This window comes from Nerophis lumbriciformis, linkage group LG25 (genome assembly GCF_033978685.3).
Source record: "Nerophis lumbriciformis linkage group LG25, RoL_Nlum_v2.1, whole genome shotgun sequence".
NCBI classification, from domain to species: Eukaryota; Metazoa; Chordata; class Actinopteri; order Syngnathiformes; family Syngnathidae; genus Nerophis; species Nerophis lumbriciformis.
The window spans coordinates 9,412,501-9,434,416 of record NC_084572.2 but is presented as its reverse complement, the minus strand read 5'-3'; the positions used below and the strand labels follow the sequence as shown (position 1 = coordinate 9,434,416).

Sequence of the window (21,916 nt, the reverse complement as noted above, 5' to 3'; positions counted from 1 at the left end):
TATGATGGCTGCGTGTTAGTTTTGACTTGAGTGGTTAGAATGACACTTTATCAGTATACCGGTAATGCTTCAAACACTGCTTCCAAAAGTTGTGCACTCCAAAACGTGTTCATTATAGTCATTAATCTCGACTTCATCATTTTTTATATAAAAAGAAAATCAGCACAAATTGTTCTAATAATTGTTGTTTTGTAGGTTAAAGTGTTTTGTATGTTGTGCTCCTGTGTTAATGTTGCTGATCATATTGTATTGAGTTTATTTAAATGTATTTTTTCCGTATCAACTGCTTCAAGTCGGTCAAATTTATATATATATATATATATATATATATATATATATATATATATATATATATACATATAGTTTAAATAGGGATTTAACTTTTTTTTCTTTTTTTGTTTTATTTAATAAGTGTCAGGTTCAAACACTGATGACATCTATTAAACAAGACAAGAAGCAAGGACTTAAACAGAAATAATTAAATTTGGAGAGACGTCTGGACTGTCTCACCACGCTCTGGCGAAAGATTGTACGCCTCATCTTTTATTTGGACTTTCCCTGATTACATGGCAACAGCTGTTTCTAAGGGACAAGGGTCGTAAACAGCCATTGTGTCATGACTTGATCTTGGGAGTTTGCTTTTCCAGGATGCAACGGAAAGTTGGCACGGGCGAGACGGGAATGGAGGTACATGATTTATTTATATTTATCAAAAAAAGGAATAAATGAAAGCGCGCACAGTGGCGGAGAATATCCATCCATCCATCCATTTTCTACCGCTTATTCCCTTTGGGGTCGCGGGGGGCGCTGGAGCCTATCTCAGCTACAATCGGGCGGAAGGCGGTGTACACCCTGGACAAGTCGCCACCTCATCGCAGGGCCAACACAGATAGACAGACAACATTCACACTCACATCCACACACTAGGGCCAATTTAGTGTTGCCAATCAACTTATCCCCAGGTGCATGTCTTTGGAAGTGGGAGGAAGCCGGAGTACCCGGAGGGAACCCACGCAGTCACGGGGAGGACATGCAAACTCCACACAGAAAGATCCCGAGCCCGGGATTGAACCCAAGACTACTCAGGACCTTCGTATTGTGAGGCAGATGCACTAACCCCTCTGCCACCGTGAAGCCCTGGCGGAGAATAAACTATGAAAAAACAAAAGGACTATAAACATGGAACCAAAACTTACTGTGACAAGGGACATGAAGCAGGATCATAGAGGAATGGACAGAGCATAAATGTGGTGCGCAGAAGCATATATGGGGTGCGAGGTCGTCAGAAAAACAAACTGAAAAACACTGAACTTAAATACTACAGACATGATTAACGAAAACAGGTGCGTGACTCAAGACGTGAAACAGGTGCGTAACGTGACAGGTGAAAACTAATGGTTGCTATGGTGACCAGACAAGGGAGTGAAAAGACAGAAACTAAACAAAACATGATAATACAGACATGACAGAGCCCCTCCCTTAAGGACAGATACCAGATGTCCAAGAAAAAAAAACTTAACAAAAGTCATGGGAGGGTGGGAGGGGGACATGGCGGTGGGTCGCCAGACCACGTGTCCCCGTATCCACCGGGGCAGAGTTAGGTGGCGGCGGCGAGTGGAACGCCGCTGCAGCAGGCGAGGCGGGCGCCCAGGGAATGGCCACATTCGTGGCCGACTGGGAGGTGGGCGCACTTGGCGTGGCGGGCGACCAGGTAGCGGCCATATCCGTGGCCGACGAGGAGGCAGGCGCGTCGTCATCGTGGCAGGCGTGGCTTGGCGTGGTGAGTCAGGCGGCGAAGCTCGGCGTGGCGCGTCAGGCGGCGAAGCTCGGCGTGGGTCTTGGTATAGGTCTTGGTCTTGGCGTGGGTGTTGGTCTTGGTGTGGGTCTTGGCATGGCGGGTCTTGGTCTTGGCATGGCGGGTCTTGGTGTTGGCGGGTCTTGGTCTTGGCATGGCGGGTCTTGGTCTTGGCATGGCGGGTCTTGGTCTTGGCATGGCGGGTCTTGGTCTTGGCATGGCGGGTCTTGGTCTTGGCATGGCGGGTCTTGGTCTTGGCATGGCGGGTCTTGGTCTTGGCATGGCGGGTCTTGGTCTTGGCATGGCGAGTCTTGGTCTTGGCATGGCGAGTCTTGGTCTTGGCATGGCGAGTCTTGGTCTTGGCATGGCGAGTCTTGGTCTTGGCATGGCGTGTCTTGGTCTTGGCATGGCGTGTCTTGGTCTTGGTCTTGGCTTAGCGGGTCTTGGTCTTGGACTTGTTGAGCTGGTACCGGAGCTTGGCGTCGTGGAGCTGGTACCGGAGCTTGGCGTCGTGGAGCTGGTACCGGAGCTTGGCGTCGTGGAGCTGGTACCGGAGCTTGGCGTCGTGGAGCTGGTACCGGAGCTTGGCGTCGTGGAGCTGGTAGTGCAGGTGGAGGTGGTCTTGCTGGGGGTTGCGGCTTGGCATGGTAAAAGACTGGTAAGGGCGGTCGTGCTGGAGGCTGTGGCTTGACAGGTCGGAAGACTGGTGGTGGCGGCAGTGAGGGAGGCTGTGGCTTGACAAGGTGATGCTGATCCACCCCACCTGAACAATTCCCAGCCCTAGCCCCCCCCTCAAGGGGCGGATACCAGACGCGCTCCCTGCGGTCTGGAACTCTCTGTAGGGGTGGGCGGAGGAGGGCAGAAACTTCCCCATTAAATTGTCCAAATTGTCTTTCTTGTGCCTGGGATTGAGTGGGTGAAAAAAAATTGTTTTGTGTCTTGGGTGTGGCTTGAGTCCTGGGGAGCGGGGAATCAAAAGAAAAAGAATTCAGAAAAAAAAAATCCTGGTCTTTGACGTCATCCGGGCGAAGCCGGGCTGGCTGCTGCTTGCTTCCGCCCGGAGGGGGAGGGGCATGTGGGAGCGGCGTGTCCTGCAGGCTCGCGGAAGTTCTACCTGACGTCCTTCGTCGGGAGCGGCGCTTCCGCGGCTGAGGTGACGCTGTGTCGTCCTGGGACCAAATGAAGTCTCTGTACTCCACGGAGGAGTAGCGCCGCGTTTCCTCCTCCATCGCGCACAGGACCGCCCAAGAAGCCTCGTCGATAATGTCCAACTCGGCCAACTTAGGTGCGGAAAAGCGGGTCTGCTGACGACCTACTGTCATGACTTGATCTTGGGAGTTTGCTTTTCCAGGATGCAACGGAAAGTTGGCACGGGCGAGACGGGAATGGAGGTACATGATTTATTTATATTTATCAAAAAAAGGAATAAATGAAAGCGCGCACAGTGGCGGAGAATAAACTATGAAAAAACAAAAGGACTATAAACATGGAACCAAAACTTACTGTGACAAGGGACATGAAGCAGGATCATAGAGGAATGGACAGAGCATAAATGTGGTGCGCAGAAGCATATATGGGGTGCGAGGTCGTCAGAAAAACAAACTGAAAAACACTGAACTTAAATACTACAGACATGATTAACGAAAACAGGTGCGTGACGTGACAGGTGAAAACTAATGGTTGCTATGGTGACCAGACAAGGGAGTGAAAAGACAGAAACTAAACAAAACATGACTTAAAACAAAACATGATAATACAGACATGACACATTGCCTTTGAATACAACAGTTCAAAGAAAAATTTATTTTTTCCGTATCAACTGCTTCAAGTCGGTCAAATTTTTTATATATATATATATATATATATATATATATATATATATATATAGTTTAAATAGGGATTTAACTTTTTTTTCTTTTATTTAATAAGTGTCAGGTTCAAACACTGATGACATCTATTAAACAAGACAAGAAGCAAGGAATTAAACCGACAAAATTAAATTTGGCTCAATTGAGGAGAGACGTCTGGACTGTACTCTTGCACAGTCTTACCACGCTCTGGCAAAAGATTGTTGTACGCCTCCTCTTTTATTTGGACTTTCCCTGATTACATGGCAACAGCTGTTTCTAAGGGACAGGGGTCGTAAACAGCCATTGCCTTTGATTACAACAATTCAAAGAAAAGGTCGTAAAACAGTTCAAAGAAGAGGTCCCTGGAGGGGAGTCAGGTCCTGCTTCCTCTTCGCTTTGTAGATCTCGGGTCAAGACAATATCTTTCTGTTGATTACAATACATCAAAGAAACAGTACATCTTCATGTTGCTTCCCATCCTACACAGTGGAGTTTTACAAGCCTTGTTTGGTAGGATCAAAGACAGCTTTTGTCTTCTCGCCAGGAACTCATGGCAACACAAAGTTGTGTGATAACTTAGATACAATTATTCTAACAATAAGGATACAGTGTTATGTGTAATTATGAAATTTGTATACACCAAAATTATATTAGTTAGAGTGTCCGAGAGGAAGCATAACAAGAAATAGAGAGTCACTATTTAACGGTATGGTTCCTCTCTTTAAGAAGGGGAACCGGAGGGTGTGTTCCAACTATTGTGGGATCACACTCCTCAGCCTTCCCGGTAAGGTCTATTCAGGTGTACTGGAGAGGAGGCTACGCTGGATAGTCGAACCTCGGATTCAGGAGGAACAGTGTGGTTTTCGTCCTGGTCGTGGAACTGTGGACCAGCTCTATACTCTGGGCAGGGTCCTTGAGGGTGCATGGGAGTTTGCCCAACCAGTCTACATGTGCTTTGTGGACTTGGAGAAGGCATTCGACCGTGTCCCTCGGGAAGTCCTGTGGGGAGTGCTCAGAGAGTATGGAGTATCGGACTGTCTTATTGTGGCGGTCCGCTCCCTGTATGATCAGTGTCAGAGCTTGGTCCGCATTGCCGGCAGTAAGTCGGACACGTTTCCAGTGAGGGTTGGACTCCGCCAAGGCTGCCCTTTGTCACCGATTCTGTTCTGAACTTTTATGAATAGAATTTTTGGATGCAGTCAAGGCGTTGAGGGGATCTGGTTTGGTGGCTGCAGGATTAGGTCTCTGCTTTTTGCAGATGATGTGGTCCTGATGGCTTCATCTGGCCAGGATCTTCAGCTCTCACTGGATCGGTTCGCAGCCGAGTGTGAAGCGACTGGGATGAGAATCAGCACCTCCAAGTCCGAGTCCATGGTTCTCGCCCGGGAAAGGGTGGAGTGCCATCTCCGGGTTGGGGAGGAGACGCTGCCCCAAGTGGAGGAGTTCAAGTACCTCGGAGTCTTGTTCACGAGTAAAGGAAGAGTGGATGGTGAGATCGACAGGCGGATCGGTGTGGCGTCTTCAGTAATGTGGACGCTGTATCGATCCGTTGTGGCGAAGAAGGAGCTGAGCCGGAAGGCAAAGCTCTCAATTTACCAGTCGATCTACGTTCCCATCCTCACCTATGGTCATGAGCTAAGTAGTGTACCTGTTCTCTTCCGGACTCACTATTGTGAAACGTCGTTCCGACCCCTTAATAGTTCCATCTAAAGATGGCAATAACTGACATTTTATGATATCAACAGTGTGGAGGTAGAGTCTCCGAAAAAAATATATTACTCTTAACTGTCAGGCAACAGTTTTTAATAGAATATATATATATGTATATATGATGGCTGTGTTAATTTTGACTTGAGTGGTTATAATTGTACCCAGGAAACATACTTTATCAGTATAAATTACCATGAATTGTACAAACCCCGTTTCCATATGAGTTGGGAAATTGTGTTAGATGTAAATATAAACGGAATACAATGATTTGCAAATCATTTTCAACCCATATTCAGTTGAATATGCTACAAAGACAACATATTTGATGTTCAAACTGATAAACGTTTTTTTTTTGCAAATAATCATTAACTTTAGAATTTGATGGCAGCAACACGTGACAAAGAAGTTGGGAAAGGTGGCAATAAATACTGATAAAGTTGAGGAATGCTCATCAAAACACTTATTTGGAACATCCCACAGGTGAACATGCTAATTGGGAACAGGTGGGTGCCATGATTGGGTATAAAAGTAGATTCCATGAAATGCTCAGTCATTCACAAACAAGGATGGGGCGAGGGTCACCACTTTGTCAACAAATGCGTGAGCAAATTGTTGAACAGTTTAAGAAAAACCTTTCTCAACCAGCTATTGCAAGGAATTTAGGGATTTCACCATCTAAGGTCCGTAATATCATCAAAGGGTTCAGAGAATCTGGAGAAATCACTGCACGTAAGCAGCTAAGCCTGTGACCTTCGATCCCTCAGGCTGTACTACATCAACAAGCGACATTAGTGTGTAAAGGATATCACCACATGGGTTGCTACATCTGTAAGTGCAAGTTAAAACTCTCGTATGCAAGGCGAAAACCGTTTATCAACAACACCCAGAAACACCGTCGGCTTCGCTGGGCCTGAGCTCATCTAAGATGGACTGATACAAAGTGGAAAAGTGTTCTGTGGTCTGACGAGTCCACATTTCAAATTGTTTTTGGAAACTGTGGACGTCGTCTCCTCCGGACCAAAGAGGAAAAGAACCATCCGGATTGTTATAGGCGCAAAGTTGAAAAGCCAGCATCTGTGATGGTATGGGGGTGTATTAGTGCCCAAGACATGGGTAACTTACACATCTGTGAAGGCGCCATTAATGCTGAAAGGTACATACAGGTTTTGGAGCAACATATGTTGCCATCCAAGCAACGTTACCATGGACGCCCCTGCTTATTTCAGCAAGACAATGCCAAGCCACGTGTTACATCAACGTGGCTTCATAGTAAAAGAGTGCGGGTACTAGACTGGCCTGCCTGTAGTCCTGACCTGCCTCCCATCGAAAATGTGTGGCGCATTATGAAGCCTAAAATAGCACAACGGAGACCCCCGGACTGTTGAACAACTTAAGCTGTACATCAAGCAAGAATGGGAAAGAATTCCACCTGAGAAGCTTAAAAAATGTGTCTCCTCAGTTCCCAAACATTTACTGAGTGTTGTTAAAAGGAAAAGCCATGTAACACAGTGGTGAACATGCCCTTTCCCAACTACTTTGGCACGTGTTGCAGCCATGAAATTCTAAGTTAATTAGTATTTGCCAAAAAAAAAAAAAGTTTATGAGTTTGAACATCAAATATCTTGTCTTTGTAGTGCATTCAATTGAATATGGGTTGAAAAGGATTTGTAAATCATTGTATTCTGTTTATATTTACATCTAACACAATTTCTGCTGAATTTCCCCCAGAGATCAATAAAGTACTTTCTATTCTATTTTATTCTATTCTATTCCCAACTCATATGGAAACGGGGTTTGTGTATATATATATATATATATATATATAAATCAGCACAAATTGTTTTAATAGTTTTTGTTTTGTAGGTTAAACACTTTAACCTACTATGTTGTGCTCCTGTGTTAATATTGCTGATCAATTTGTATTGAGTTTATTTAATTGTATTTTTCCAGTATCAACTGTTTCAAGCCAGTCAAAAAATGTTAGTTTAAATAAGAATTTAACTTTTTTTTTCTTTAATAAGGATATAGTGTTATGTGTACTTATAACAATTTCATATACCTACATTTTATTCTTAGAGGGAGCGTGACTGTTTTAACGGTATGTTTATGTGGAACACAAAGTAGTGCACTTGTTTCCTTCCGGACACACTACTGTGAGACGTCGTTCCGACCCCTTAATGGTTCCGTCTAAAGATGGCGGGTTACGTTAATGTTGTCCGAAGGGCTTTTGGACAAATAGGAGGTCACGGCGGAATTAGAGGGTTTCTTCTTCAACTCTTTAGGTAAAATAAAACATTGTTATGAGAGTTTTCTAGCGAACCCAAGATGACTGCTCTGAATGTGTTCACATTGCTAAGCTAAGTTAGCACGCTAATAAAAGCAGCCAAACATGGCTGTGCCAATGTCAAAAGGGGGGAAATTGTATGGTTTTTTTTTGGATAAAGCTGAATTAATGTGTCGAAATTGTTTGACAGGGTAAACGACGTAAAGACAGGGGCGCTGATTGGTGTTGACAAATATGGCAACAAATACTACGAGGACAAGAAGAACTATTTCTTTGGTGAGTCCAACTTGTTTATTTACATTCTACCACTTTATATCCGCCAGTTGTTTAGGTATGTGTGAACAATTTAAAAATAATAATTGATTACATTACTGTCTTGCAAGGACGAGTCCGGTGATATAAGTATCTATTTCCTGTGATAAATATGAACAAAGTTAGGGACTTTTAAAACTGGTGAAAAACGCACTCATTTTTGGTCAATTTCTCCATTAAAAAGTCAATATTGCTCAAGATTTTAGGTGTGACCTTTTTGTTGAAAATGTCTTAAGTTTGTATTTTTTTTTTTTTACACCATTAAAAAAAAAAAGGTTATCATTGAAAAGCTTACTTCATGAAATTGGAGTTGGAAGTGACGAAATGTTATAGTAAAGTACATGTACATTTTTGACTGTACATGTACTGTACATGTATAATGTATTTATATTATTCACTTATGAATAATGCTGTATTATAGACTGTATTTATTTGATTCACATGTGAATAATGCTGTATAATAGACTGTATTTATATTATTCACATGTAAATGTTTAGTGTCTATTGTGAGCGAACTGTGTTGCTGAATTTCCCCCAGGGATCAATAAAGTACTTTCTATTCTATTCTATTGTATTCTAAACATTGCTGGTCGGACATGATTTAAGAGTCACAAAACAAACAGCAAAGCAATCGGCGTGTCCAAAAAAAACTGTGCGAATCGATTACCTTATTTTCCGGACCATAGGTCGCACCGGATTATAAGGCGCACTGCCGATGAATGGTCTATTTTAGATCTTTTTTCATATATAAGGCGCATCGGATTATAGGGCGCATTAAAGGAGTCATATTATTATTTTTTCTAAATGTAAAAGTTTTCCTTGTGGTCTACATAACATGTAATGGTGGTTCTTTGGTCAAAATGTTGCATTGATGATGTTTTACAGATCATCTTCAAGCCGCTTTTTGACATTCGCTTCCGGATGCGCCGTTTTGTGGGCGGTCTTATTTACGTGGCTCACCTTCGACAGCGTCTTCTCCCCGTCATCTTTGTTGTAGCGGTGTAGCGTGCAAGGACGGGAGTGGAAGAAGTGTCAAAAGATGGCGCTAACTGTTTTAATGACATTCAGACTTTACTTCAATCAATAACGGCGCAGCATCTCCTCATCCGGAAATAACAAAAAGGCCAGAAATGTGTCCCGTGAAAACCGTCTCTCAACCGGAACTCTAATAACTAAAGGTCCTTGGGTGAATAATGTCAACTCACTACACCGGTATGTTTTAGCGCTTTCATGGCGAGTTCACTGACAGATATAAGTAAGAAATTTACACTACTTTATATAAGAAATGGCAACAGCAGAGGATGAATGTCCCATAACAAGAAGATAGAGAAAAGGTAGGCCCAGCCAACCTGTCTGACAAGCCTGTAAATGTGTTGGTCATGTATGATGTCTTTTTGCGATTTTTGTCCGTGATGAGTAATGTCTATTGTTTAAATGTACAGCAGTGTAAATTAATTTCCCCACGGGGACCAATAAATCTAAATCTTAATCTAAAAAATCAAAATCTAAAAAGGAGAAGCTTATCGACTACGTTGTCGGCACTAACTACAAAGGCGGACACGCATATATTTTCAGGGTTTATGCAGATCCCAAATACAGATCAGAAGGTAAGAAAAGTTGCTTTTGCATAATATTGCGAAACAAAACGCCAGATAATATGTCTTACCTTATACACACACCATAATGATACTTGTATGTTTAATGCGCATACAATCCATCAAGCCGTGCGGATTCATAGCTTACCAATTCGTTGTGGCTTGTGCAGCCCTTTGAGACACTCGTGATTTAGGGCTATATAAGTAAACTTTGATTGATTGACCAAAGTCGTACTAAAACATTTTGATAGATTTTTGAGCACCGTGTGTAATGTTCTATATTTTCAATGGAACATTTAAAATGTTGATGTTGTTTATTTGAGTCATATTGCCATCATATTTCAGGCTACATGTGTCTCTTATGTGTGACTGCCATCTACTGGTCACATTTATCATTTCACCATGTACCAAATAAAATAGCTTCAAGGTCGGTAAGCAAAACCAGAATTATTCCGTCCATTAGGCGCACCGGGTTATGAGGCGCACTGTCGAATTTTGAGGGGAAAAAAGGATTTTAAGTGCGCCTTATAGTCCGGAAAATACGGTAATTAAAAAAGATGTTGGCACACTCAGAGATAAATGTATAACTTGTATTATAATAGGGATTCCAGTCAACATTTTACTCACAAAAGATTTTTTGCAGTGGAGTTTTGTCAGAGCTTGTTCATTTCGAAAATGTAAATACTTTAAATAAACTCCGATATGTGTTCTACGTCATCAGCATTGGTGTATAGTGGTGATGAAAACAACCGCACCCGCTAATCACGATGGCTCGATGAGGCGTGAAACGCTCTTGAGTGACCACAGCAGAGAGAAAGCTTCACATTTAAAACCGTCAACAAAGTTGTATTAGTACTATTACACCACTCTGTATTCTGTAACTGTTGTGTGTGTCAAAACTGTATCCAGGACGACATCGCTGGGTGATCTACACCACACAGATGAACGGAAAGAACACTTTGTGGGATGTGGACGGCAGCATGGTGCCCGCCGAATGGTCCGTATCCTATTGAACTTAAATGGGTCATACTGTATTAGGATTTTTTTTTTCTACATTATAACACTTCCTTGTGGTCTACATAGCATGTAATGGTGGGTCTTTGGTCAAAATGTTGCAGATAATGTTTTACAGACTGTTTTCTCGCCGCCATCTTTCTTGTAGCGCTTCCATAGCGAGTCTACTGAAAGATTAAGCTATACGTTACTTTGTATTACAAATGGTAACGGCGGAGAATGCGTGTGCATGTACGAGCCAGTCTGCCCTACAACAAGAGAATAGAGAAAAATAAGGAACTTATTTGCTACAAAGGCAAACCCGCCTTTGTAGCAAATAAGCGCAAGTCCCCTTCTCCTCACACACCTCAAAGTTACTTCTGACAAAACTGTGACCAGGCTTGTGATGATAATTCCCACATTGGGCTCTTTGGGTTTCAAAGGTCCTTGAAAGGTTATTTTCAAGGACCTTTGAAAGGTCCACAGGAATCTCTCATTGAGAGTTTGTATGAGAAACGGGTCAAGTCTCGTGAAGGAGAGCGACCTTCTCTTAGGATGCAGTTGTTGAGTATCTTGTAGATTTATACCAGGGGAAAGGGAACCTGTGGCTCTTTTGATGACTGCATCTGGCTCTCAGATAAATCTTAGCTGACATGGCTTAACACGATAAGTAATGAATAATTCCGCTGGTAATCACAGTGTTAAAAATAACGTTGAAAATATAAAACATTCTAATGCATTTTAATTCATCCATCTGTTTTCTACTGCACCTGTTCAAGAAGTCGCATTAATGGTAAGAAGTATTTTATTTATTATTGGTTAGCTTCAGAATAACAATGTTATTAAAAAGAATAAGAGACTTATTATACTCTAAAAATGTTGTTCTTACCTAAAAATGCATGCATTTAGTTGTATTCAGTGTTAAAAAATATTATATGGCTCTCACGGAAATCCATTTTCAAATATTTGGCTTTCATGGCTCTCTCATCCAAAAAGGTTCCCGACCCCTGATTTATACCATATACCGTATTTTTCGGACTATAAGTCGCTCCGGAATATAAGTCGCACTGGCCGAAAATGCATAATAAAGAAGGAAAAAAACATATAAGTCGCACTGGAGTAGGGATGTCCCGATCCGATATTTGGATCGGATCGGCCGCCGATATTTGCCAAAAATGCGTATCGGCAAGGCATGGGAAAATGCGGATCCAGATCCAGTTTAAAAAAAAAAAATGCATTCCACTTTTCTGCTGCTCCCTAAATTCCGTTCCGCATTTTCCAGCACACCTTCAACACATCCACAGGTCTGTGTTCTAACCGTTAAGACGGCCATGTGAATTAAAAGTTACCGGTAAAAATGTCAGCTGTCTCTGTGCGATATAGAAAATGACTATATCGTGGAGTATACGTTCTCACGCAGTTGCTTTTAGCTGCTGGCTCTCCTCGCTCTTTCCTGTGTCTCCTTCTCAGACAGCAAGCGCACCTTCTTACATACGTCACATACTGTCACGTCATACGTCACATACGTATACGCCCTCTCCCAGCAGAGAGGTAGCAGCATAGCTAAAGTTAGCTGTGATGCTAGCGTAGCCGTCTGAGCGGTAATATGAACGAAGGAAGAAATAATTAATTCCCAAGAAAAATTAGCATCGTCTGGCGGTGGTTTGGCTTCAAGTGGGAATATGTCGAACAGACAACCGTTATTCGTCAAGTGTGGGGCAAAAGTGTTGCTATAAAAAGTAGAATTACTGCTAATATGTAGCATCATTTGAAAAGTCCCCTGCTAGAGAATGAAGAGTGTTTGAAACTCCGCACATCAACATCTCCATTCGGTGCCACACGCCCACACCATCAAAATGCAGAGGCAAACATTTCCACATCAACACCGTATGAAAAAAATAGTGATTTTTTTAGTTGTGATTTCCTTCTCTGCATGAAAGTTTAAAAGTAGCATATATTAATGCAGTATGAAGAAGAATGTTTTAATGTAGACACATAGAATCATCATACTGCTGTGATTATTCAAGGCTAAGGCAAAATATCCACATATATATCGTGTATCGCGATATGGCCTTAAAATATTGCGATATTTAAAAAAGGCCATATCGCCCAGCCCTAGTTCAATGATGCCATTTCTGTTTGTCATGTATAATTTTGTCTATTTTGTGTTTATCCTTGAATAAACAGGTCAGTTTCTTGTTACCAACCATTGTGTATTATTCAAACTCCCCTAATTCAGCTGGCTAGTTGTTATCAAGAGTACTAAAACCCTTTTCAACATGATTCTGACAACTAAGTAGGCTAAATAACTTTAAACTTTAATACATGCTCGGATAGGCCAGTATCAGCCAGTATCGGTATCGGATCGGAAGTGCAAAAACAACATCGGTATCGGATCGGAAGTGCAAAAACCTGGATCGGGACATCCCTACACTGGAGTATAAGATTTTATATCGCGTGTTTCTATTGTTAGATACTCAAAGCGCTCACAGAGAAGTGGGAACCCATCATTCATTCACACCTAGTGGTGGTAAGCTACATTGGTAGCCACAGCTGCCCTGGGGTAGACTGACGGAAGCGAGGCTGCCAGTTTGCGCCACGGCCCCTCTGACCACCACCTATCATTCATTCATCATTCATTCACCAGTGTGAGCGGCACCGGGGGCAAGGGTGAAGTGTCCTGCCCAAGGACACAACGGCAGCGATTTGGATGTCAAGAGGCGGGGAGCGAACCGGCAACCTTCAGGTTTCTGGCACGACCGCTCTACCCACTACGCCAGGGGTGCTCATTACGTCGATCGCGAGCTACCGGTCGATCTCGGAGGGTGTGTCAGTCGATCACCAGCCAGCCATTAAAAAAATAGTCCTAAAAATGAGCGATCATAAATCTTCACTATGACGTCACTTTCGTCACTTGATTGACGTTCACGGCACCCGAGGGTCTTCTGAGATGACGCTGGCTGCTGCCAGCTCTTTAAAATTACCGACTGGAAGGCGAGAAACACTTTATTTCAACAGACTCTGGCGCCGTACCTGTCGTCAAAACTCCAAAGACCGACTGCACAGTTGCACAATAAAAGCGCTACTTCATCCTGCCTGCGCTACCAAAATAAGAGTCTCAAAAGAAAGGAATCTATATGTGTGCTTGTAATTGTAACATGCTTGTTACACTTTTAACTTATTAACAATATTAACTATATGTGTTAAACATGCTTGTATTATCTTTAAACACCTTTAACTTATTAACAATATTAACTATATGTGTTAAACATGCTTGTATTATCTTTAAACACCTTTAACTTGTTAACAATATTAACTATGTGTTAAACATTCTTGTATTATCATTAAACACCTTTAATTTATTAACAATATTAACTATATGTGTTAAACATGCTTGCATTATCACTAAACATCTTTAACTTGTTAACAATATTAACTGTGTTAAACATGCTTGTATTATCATTAAACACCTTTAATTTATTAACAATATTAACTATATGTGTTAAACATGCTTGCATTATCACTAAACATCTTTAACTTGTTAACAATATTAACTATATGTGTTAAACATGTTTGCATTATCTTTAAACACCTTTAACTTAACAATATTAACTTTTTGTGTTAAACATGCTTGTATTATCATTAATCACCTTTAACTTGTTAACAATATTAACTATATGTATTAAACAAACTTGTATTTTCATTAAACACCTTTAATTTATTAACAATATTAACTATATGTGTTAAACATGCTTGTATTATCATTAAACACCTTTAACTTGTTAACAAAAACATATGTTTCATAAATAAGTAAATATAAATTATATATATGAATGAGGTAGATCCCCACGACTTGATCAATTGAAAAATAGCTCGCCTGCAGAAAAAGTGTGAGCACCCCTGCACTACGCCATACCGCCCCTAAATTTGTGGTATCATCCAAAACTAATGTAAAGTATCAAACAGAAAAATAAGTGATTATTACATTTTAACAGAAGTGTAGATAGAACATGTTAAAACAGAAAATAAGCAGATATTAACAGTAAATGAACAAGTAGATTAATAATACATTTTTACAGCTTGTCCCTCATAATGTTGACAAAATAATAGAATGGAAAATGACACAATATGTTACTGCATAGACTAATTAGGAGCCTTTGTTTGTTTACTTACTACTAAAAGACAAGTTGTCTAGTATGTTCACTATTTTATTTAAGGACTAAATTGCAATAATAAACATATGTTTCATGTACACTAAGATGTTTTGTTCAAATAAAGCCAATAATGACATTTTTTGTGGTCCCCTTTTATTTAGAAAAGTATCAAAATACATTTTGGTACCGGGACAACACTAATTGTGCATTGTGTCCTTCAGGCATCGCTGGCTCCACTGCATGACAGACGACCCCCCGACAACACACCCTCCGGAGCCCAAGAAGTTCCTGGCCGAGGTCCACCAGTTCAACACGAGCGGCAGCCCCCAGCAGTACGTGCCCTACTCCACTACCCGCAAAAAGATTCACGAGTGGGTGCCGCCCCAAGCCGGAGCTCATTGAGCTCCTGAAACTGATGTTCTCCTCAATAAAACCTCTGTATGTACCTTCACAATGGAAGTCACCTGACTTTTCTTAGCATGGCGTGGGTGTGGCACAGTGTGAATGAGGACAAACTGACAAACAGGTGAGCTTCTGCATCATCCTCAGAGCTGTGGGGAGTATTTTGGTGACCTTATTTGGGGTGTATGCTGCGTGTTAATCGCTGCAGGATTATCCACGGCAAAGTTGCAGCGTGCGGCATTTCGTGTTGCTAAAGCTTCCCTGCGGCTGAGAGGACAGGAAGTGCATCGTTGTGGCTCTCGTCCAGCACGCTAAGGTTCGCCTTTTATGTTTTTTTTACTGCAATACTTGTGCAGAAAATATGCATTTGTGGACATGGACTGATGCAAAAAAATATGCACAAAGGAAAAAAACTTCTTTTAGCTTCATAGTTTAATACAGTAAGGGCCAAATTTAAGGACTTTTAAGGTCGGGTTGAAGCTTTTTCAGATATTCATAGCAATATACTGATTTAAAAAATGTTATGTACTGTATCCACACTTTTAAGCTATAACAACATTGCCCTTAATAGAATGCAGAGAAATGATTACAAATATTGCCGTTTAATTTTTCACTTACTCAGATGTTTTCATTAGCTGACAGATGAGGAGGCTCACTCTGACGTCACTGTGTCCTGTCGGGGACAGTTTGGAAGAAGAAGAAGAAAAAGGAGCGAGAAGACGCCAAAGTGTAAGTGTCATTACTATTCTTGACCAAAGGAGGGTGCTGTGTCCTCTCATTTGTATCATCTGGATCAGGGTTCGGCAACCCAAAATGTTGAAAGAGCCATATTGGACCATAAATACAAAAAAGTAATCTGCCTGGAGCCGCAAAAAAATAAAAGCCTTATATATAAGTGTTATAATGAAGACAACACATGATATAAGTGGCTAATTAGCTATATTAGCCTACTATCAAAATGACTTCATAAGCATTATAATGAAGACAACACATGATGTAAGTGGCTAATTAGCTATATTAGCCTACTATCAAAATGACTTCATAAGTGTTATAATGAAGACAACACATGATGCAAGTGGCTAATTAGCTATATTAGCCTACTATCAAAATGACTTCATAAGCGTTATAATGAAGACAACACTTGATGTAAGTGGCTAATTAGCTATATTAGCCTACTATCAAAATGACTTCATAAGTGTTATAATGAAGACAACACATGATGTAAGTGGCTAATTAGCTATATTAGCCTACTATCAAAATGACTTCATAAGTGTTATAATGAAGACAACACATGATGTAAGTGGCTAATTAGCTATATTAGCCTACTATCAAAATGACTTCATAAGTGTTATAATGAAGACAACACATGATGTAAGTGGCTAATTAGCTATATTAGCCTACTATCAAAATGACTTCATAGGCGTTATAATGAAGACAACACATGATGTAAGTGGCTAATTAGCTATATTAGCCTACTATCAAAATGACTTCATAAGTGTTATAATGAAGACAACACATGATGTAAGTGGCTAATTAGCTATATTAGCCTACTATCAAAATGACTTCATAAGCGTTATAATGAAGACAACACATGATGTAAGTGGCTAATTAGCTATATTAGCCTACTATCAAAATGACTTCATAAGTGTTATAATGAAGACAACACATGATGTAAGTGGCTAATTAGCTATATTAGCCTACTATCAAAATGACTGTGTCACAGGCTGACGCAAATCTTTGTTGGCAGAAATGTTGAAATGTAATATTTATTCTACACATTTTTACAACATTGGAAAACATTAGTAAACTTTCTCAGAGGATGAGGTAACTCCTGGAAATGACTTAGTCTTAGAATGGCCAAAGGTGTAGATGTGTGTGTCCAAGTAGGCTGTCTTCTTCTAGTAGATTTTTTACAATCTTTGCAAGCTAGGTAACGTTTGCTGTGGTCTGGAACAACATGGCGCACAAACAAATATCAGAAATTCAGCCAATATTACATACAGATGATGTGTCATGAGACATGCAAATTAATTACACAAAGGACATAAGTAAAGGAAATTAAATGAGCTCTAATGAGGCATAATGATGCAATATGTACTGTACATACAGCTAGCCTAAATAGCATGTTAGCTTGCAGCCATGCAGTGACCAAATATGCCTGATTAGCACTCCAACAAGTCAATAACATCAACAAAGCTCACCTTTGTGCCTTCACGCACAGCACAAAACATTTGGTGGACAAAATGAGACAAAGAAGGAGTGGCATAAAACACGGCGTTCTGTGGCAGCGTCGGAGAAAGTTGTACATGTAAACAAACTGTTGAGTCTCAGTCCAAACAGTGAGTTCAAGGGGTGCTGAAATTAGTAGGACAAAGCGGCGCTCGCCAAATACTCTCATCAGTGAAGCATTAAACACAAACTTATTAAACAGTGTGCTTTCTAACAAATAGGAAGGTTTGTGTCGTGTTTGTCCTCCTACAGAAACCATATTACAACAAAAAACTTATTTTTCACCCCATTTTTTTCCATTTCAGATACATTTTTAAAAAAAGCTCCAGGGCGGCGCTAAAGAGCCGCGGGTTGCTGACCCCCGATCTAGATCAGGGGTCTTCAATGTTTTCCAGTGCACGGACCCCCAAACTGATGGAGAAATGTAGCGGGGACCACTTACTTATATATCTTGTACACAATTGTGTTTTAAATGAAACATATCCTAAAGATACCTTGTTAATTCAAATAGTACCAGCTATTAGCTAGATAATAGCTAGATCTCTTAAATGCTAAGATTATTATATTTCAACTTATTTATGCATGTTTTTATTTCAAACCTGCAATGTACAGTGAGTAATTATAAACCAAAGACATTTAAATGTGTGGAAAAATTGCACGCGGAATAAAAGAACACATTAAAAAAAGTAACCCCCCGCCCCCGCGCGGTACCTCTGCAGATGTCCTAGGGCAGGGGTCGGCAACCTTTACCAGTCAAAGAGCCATTTTGACCAGTTTCACAAATTAAAGATAACAATGGGAGCCACAAGAAATTTTTGAAATGTAAAATAACACTGCATAATAAGTTTTTTTTTTGCTTTGTGCTATGTATAAACTAGGGGTCTCAGACACGCTGCCCATACCTTAATATGGAATTTGAATGCTGGTGCGGCACGCGGGTTTTATATGAATGGCGCTTGTCAGCGTCATGCGTGCCGTGATGGTACAGCATATAGCAGCCACCACAATCAACGTGCCTGATCAGCTACACTTTGTGTGGGGCTCCCGCTTGTCAGCGTCATGCGTGCCGTGATTGTGCAGTATATAGCACCCACTATAACCAGCGTGTCTGATCAGCCACACCTTGTCTGAGGCTTTTGCTTGCTCATGTAAGTGACAGCAAGGCATACTTGGTCAACAACCACACAGGTTATACTGACGGTGTCGGCATAAAAAAACCAAAAACTAAAAACTTTAACACTCTTACTAATAATGCGCCACACTGTGAACCCACACTAAACAAGAATGACAAACACATTTCGGGAGAACATCTGCACCGTAACACAACATAAACACAACAGGACAAATACCCAGAATCCCATGCAGCCCTAACTCTTCCGGGCTACATTACACACCCCCGCTACCAAACCCCGCCCACCTCAACGGACGCACGGGGGGGGGGGGGGGGGGGGGGGGGGGGGGTTGATGTGTGAGGGAGCAGGGTTGGGGTGGGGGCGGGGTTTGGTTGTGTTAAGGTGCAGATGTTCTCTCGAACTGTGTTTGTCATTCTTGTTTGGTTTTGGTTCAAAGCGTGGTGCATTATTAGTAAGAGTGTTAAAGTTGTTTTATATGGTCAACGTCAGTGTAACCTGTGTGGCTGTTGACCAAGTATGCTTGCTGTCACTTACATGTGCAAGCAGAAGATGCATATAACAAAAGGCTGGGCTGGCACGCTGTTTATACAGATTGTAGAGGGCGCTAAATGCTGTATCATCATAGCACGCCCTTATTATTATTGTTAGGGTGAAAATCGGAGAATTTTCTGCGAGAGGCACTGAAATTCGGAAGTCTCCCGGGGGGGTCGGCAAGTATGCAGCTGAGCCGCATCAGAGTGATCAAAGAGCCGCATGCGGCTCCGGAGCCGCGGGTTGCCGACCCCTGTCCTAGGGGTCGTTGACCCCCTGTGGAAGACCTCTGAACTAGATAGTGAAGACAGCTACTGAGTCAGACTACAAAACACTCTTGATTTATTAACATTGGTGCATCTCCCAAGAATATATTACGTTGATGTCATTAGCTGATTCGTCCCTTGCAAAATAGTGCTCCTTTAAAAAATAAAGTGTGATGGGGGCACAGACCCAAAGTGATGTCAAGTCCAGGCCTCTTCCTCATCCTCATCGTCCCCGCTGCCAACTGACATCTCTCATTTTAAGTGCACCCACAGTGCGTCGCCGTGTCCTCCATCGCTTCGCTTCAGCATCACTGTCTCGCCACGCACGCTCCACCAGAGCACAGTGCTGGTGTCAGGTCTTGCACCGCAGTTTGAGCTTTTCAACTTTAATGGGTCACAGTTGCTGCCTTGGGTCTTGTTTTCTTTTTTTTTTTTACCTGCCCTCCCACCCCAAGCACTGCGCTGAAAAAATACCCACCATGCCCCACTTCTGTCCACTTCCTGTGTGTGTTTACGCATACACAATGAGGCCCCAACTTTGCCCAGTCCTGAAGCAAGACCAATCACAATGTGTCTCCACCAATGCATATTGTCACCTTTAATGATGATACATGAAGTTTAGATAATTAAATACAAAACCCAAAACCAGTGAAGTTGGGATGTTGTGTAAATGGTAAATAAAAACAGAAGACAATGATTTGCAAATCCTTTTCAACTTATATTCAATTGAATAGACTGCAAAGACAAGATATTTAACGTTCGAACTGGTAAACGTGATCTTTTGCAAATATTAGCTCATTTGGAATTTGATGCCTGCAACATGTTTAAAAAAAGCTGGCACACGTGGGAAAAAAGACTGAGAAAGTTGAGGAATATTCATCAAACACTTATTTGGAACATCCCACAGGTGAACAGACTAATTGGGAACAGGTGGGTGCCATGATTGGGTATAAAAGCAGCTTCCACGAAATGCTCAGTCATTCACAAACAAGGATGGAGCGAGGGTCACCACTTTGTCAACAAATGCATGAGCAAATTGTTGAACAGTTTAAGAAAAAACTTTCTCAACCAGCTATTGCAAGGAATTTAGGGATTTCGCCATCTACGGTCCGTAATATCATCAAAGGGTTCAGAGAATCTGGAGAAATCACTGCAGGTAAGCGGCATGCCCGTGACATTCGATCCCTCTGGCGGTACTGCATAAAAAAGCGACATCAGTGGGTAAAGGATATCACCACATGGGCTCAGGAACACTTCAGAAAACCACTGTCAGTAACCACAGTTGGTCGCTGCATCTGTAAGTGCAAGTTATAACTCTACATGCAAAGCGAAAGCCATTTATCAACAACACCCAGAAACGCCGCCGGCTTCGCTTTGCCCGAGCTCATCTAAGATGGACTGATGCAAAGTGGAAAAGTGTTCTGTGGTCTGACAAATCCACATTTCAAAGTGTTTTTGGAAACTGTGGACGAAAACTCCGCACCAAAGAGGAAAAGAACCACCCGGACTGTTCAACATATGTTGCCGTCCAAGCAACGTTATCATGGACGCCCCTGCTTATTTCTGCAAGACAATGCCAAGCCGCGTGTTAAAACAGCGTGGCTTCCTAGTAAAAGAGTGCGGGTACTAGACTGGCCTGCCTGTGACGTGCAGAATGTGGCTTGGCATTGTCTTGCTGAAATAAGCAGGGGCGTCCATGAAAACGACGTTGCTTGGATGGCAACTTATGTTGCGCCAAAACCTGTATGTACCTTTCAGCATTAATGGCGCCTTCACAGATGTGTAAGTTACCCCTGTCTTGGGCACTAATACACCCCCATACCATCACACATGCTGGCCTTTACACTTTGCGCCTATAACAGTCCGGATGGTTCATTTCCTCTTTGTTCCAGAGGACACGACTTCCATAGTTTATAAAAACAATGTGGACTCGTCAGATCACAGAATACCTTTCCGCTTTGCATCAGTCCATCTTATATGAGCTTAGGTCCAGCGAAGCTGGCGGCGTTTCTGGGTGTTGTTGATAAATGGCTTTGGCTTTGCATAGTAGAGTTTTAACTTGCACTTACAGATGTAGCGACCAACTGTAGTTACTGACAGTGGTTTTCTGAAGTGTTCCTGAGCCCATGTGGTGATATCCTTTACACACTGTCGCTTTTTGATGCAGTACCGCTTGAGGGATCGAAAGTCACGGGCATTGCCGCTTACGTGCAGTGATTTCTCCAGATTTTCTGAACCTTTTGATGATATTAAGGACCGTAGATGGTGAAATCCCTAAATTCCTTGCAATAGCTGGTTGATAAATGTTTTTCTTAAACTGTTTAACAATTTGCTCAGGCATTTGTTGACTAAGTGGTGACCCTCGCCCCATCCTTGTTTGTGAATGACTGAGCATTTCGTGGAAGCTGCTTTTATACCCAATCATGGCACCCACCTGTTCCCAATTAGCCTGTTCACCTGTGGGATGTTCCAAATAAGTGTTTGGTGAGCATTCCTCAACTTTCTCAGTCTTTTTTGCCACTTGTGCCAGCTTTTTTGAAACACATTGCAGTCATCAAATTCCAAATGAGCTAAAAATAACTAAGATTACCAGTTCGGATGTTAAATATCTTGTCTTTGCAGTCTATTCAATTGAATATAAGTTGAAGAGGATTTTCAAATC

The 21,916-nt window shown here is 41.8% G+C and overlaps 2 protein-coding genes across 2 annotated transcripts in view; both read left to right on the top strand.

The window, feature by feature from the left end:
- The first annotated feature begins 7,489 nt into the window (after positions 1-7,489).
- ndufa12 (NADH:ubiquinone oxidoreductase subunit A12) lies at positions 7,490-15,147 on the top strand. The gene is made up of 4 exons (XM_061983655.1): positions 7,490-7,637; positions 7,830-7,915; positions 10,456-10,543; positions 14,915-15,147. The coding sequence occupies exons 1-4, from the start codon at positions 7,549-7,551 to the stop codon at positions 15,093-15,095; spliced, it is 444 nt and encodes a 147-aa protein (XP_061839639.1). The 5' UTR covers positions 7,490-7,548; the 3' UTR covers positions 15,096-15,147.
- Positions 15,148-15,269: 122 nt separating this feature from the next.
- Positions 15,270-21,916, top strand: part of tmcc3 (transmembrane and coiled-coil domain family 3) — a 63,204-nt gene continuing 56,557 nt past the window's right edge. Inside the window, exons 1-2 of the mRNA XM_061983651.1 lie at positions 15,270-15,411; positions 15,731-15,824. Of these exons, the coding sequence (XP_061839635.1) occupies positions 15,738-15,824 (87 nt within the window). The 5' untranslated portion in view covers positions 15,270-15,411; positions 15,731-15,737. The remainder of the gene's footprint in view (positions 15,412-15,730; positions 15,825-21,916) is intronic.

Bases quoted from the DNA above. Each gene is read 5' to 3' on its own strand.
- ndufa12 (XM_061983655.1), top strand. From the start codon at position 7,549: ATGGCGGGTTACGTTAATGTTGTCCGAAGGGCTTTTGGACAAATAGGA. The intron at 7,638-7,829 runs GTAAAATAAAAC...ATTGTTTGACAG, and splicing joins TTTCTTCTTCAACTCTTTAG to GGTAAACGACGTAAAGACAG. The intron at 7,916-10,455 runs GTGAGTCCAACT...AACTGTATCCAG, and splicing joins CAAGAAGAACTATTTCTTTG to GACGACATCGCTGGGTGATC.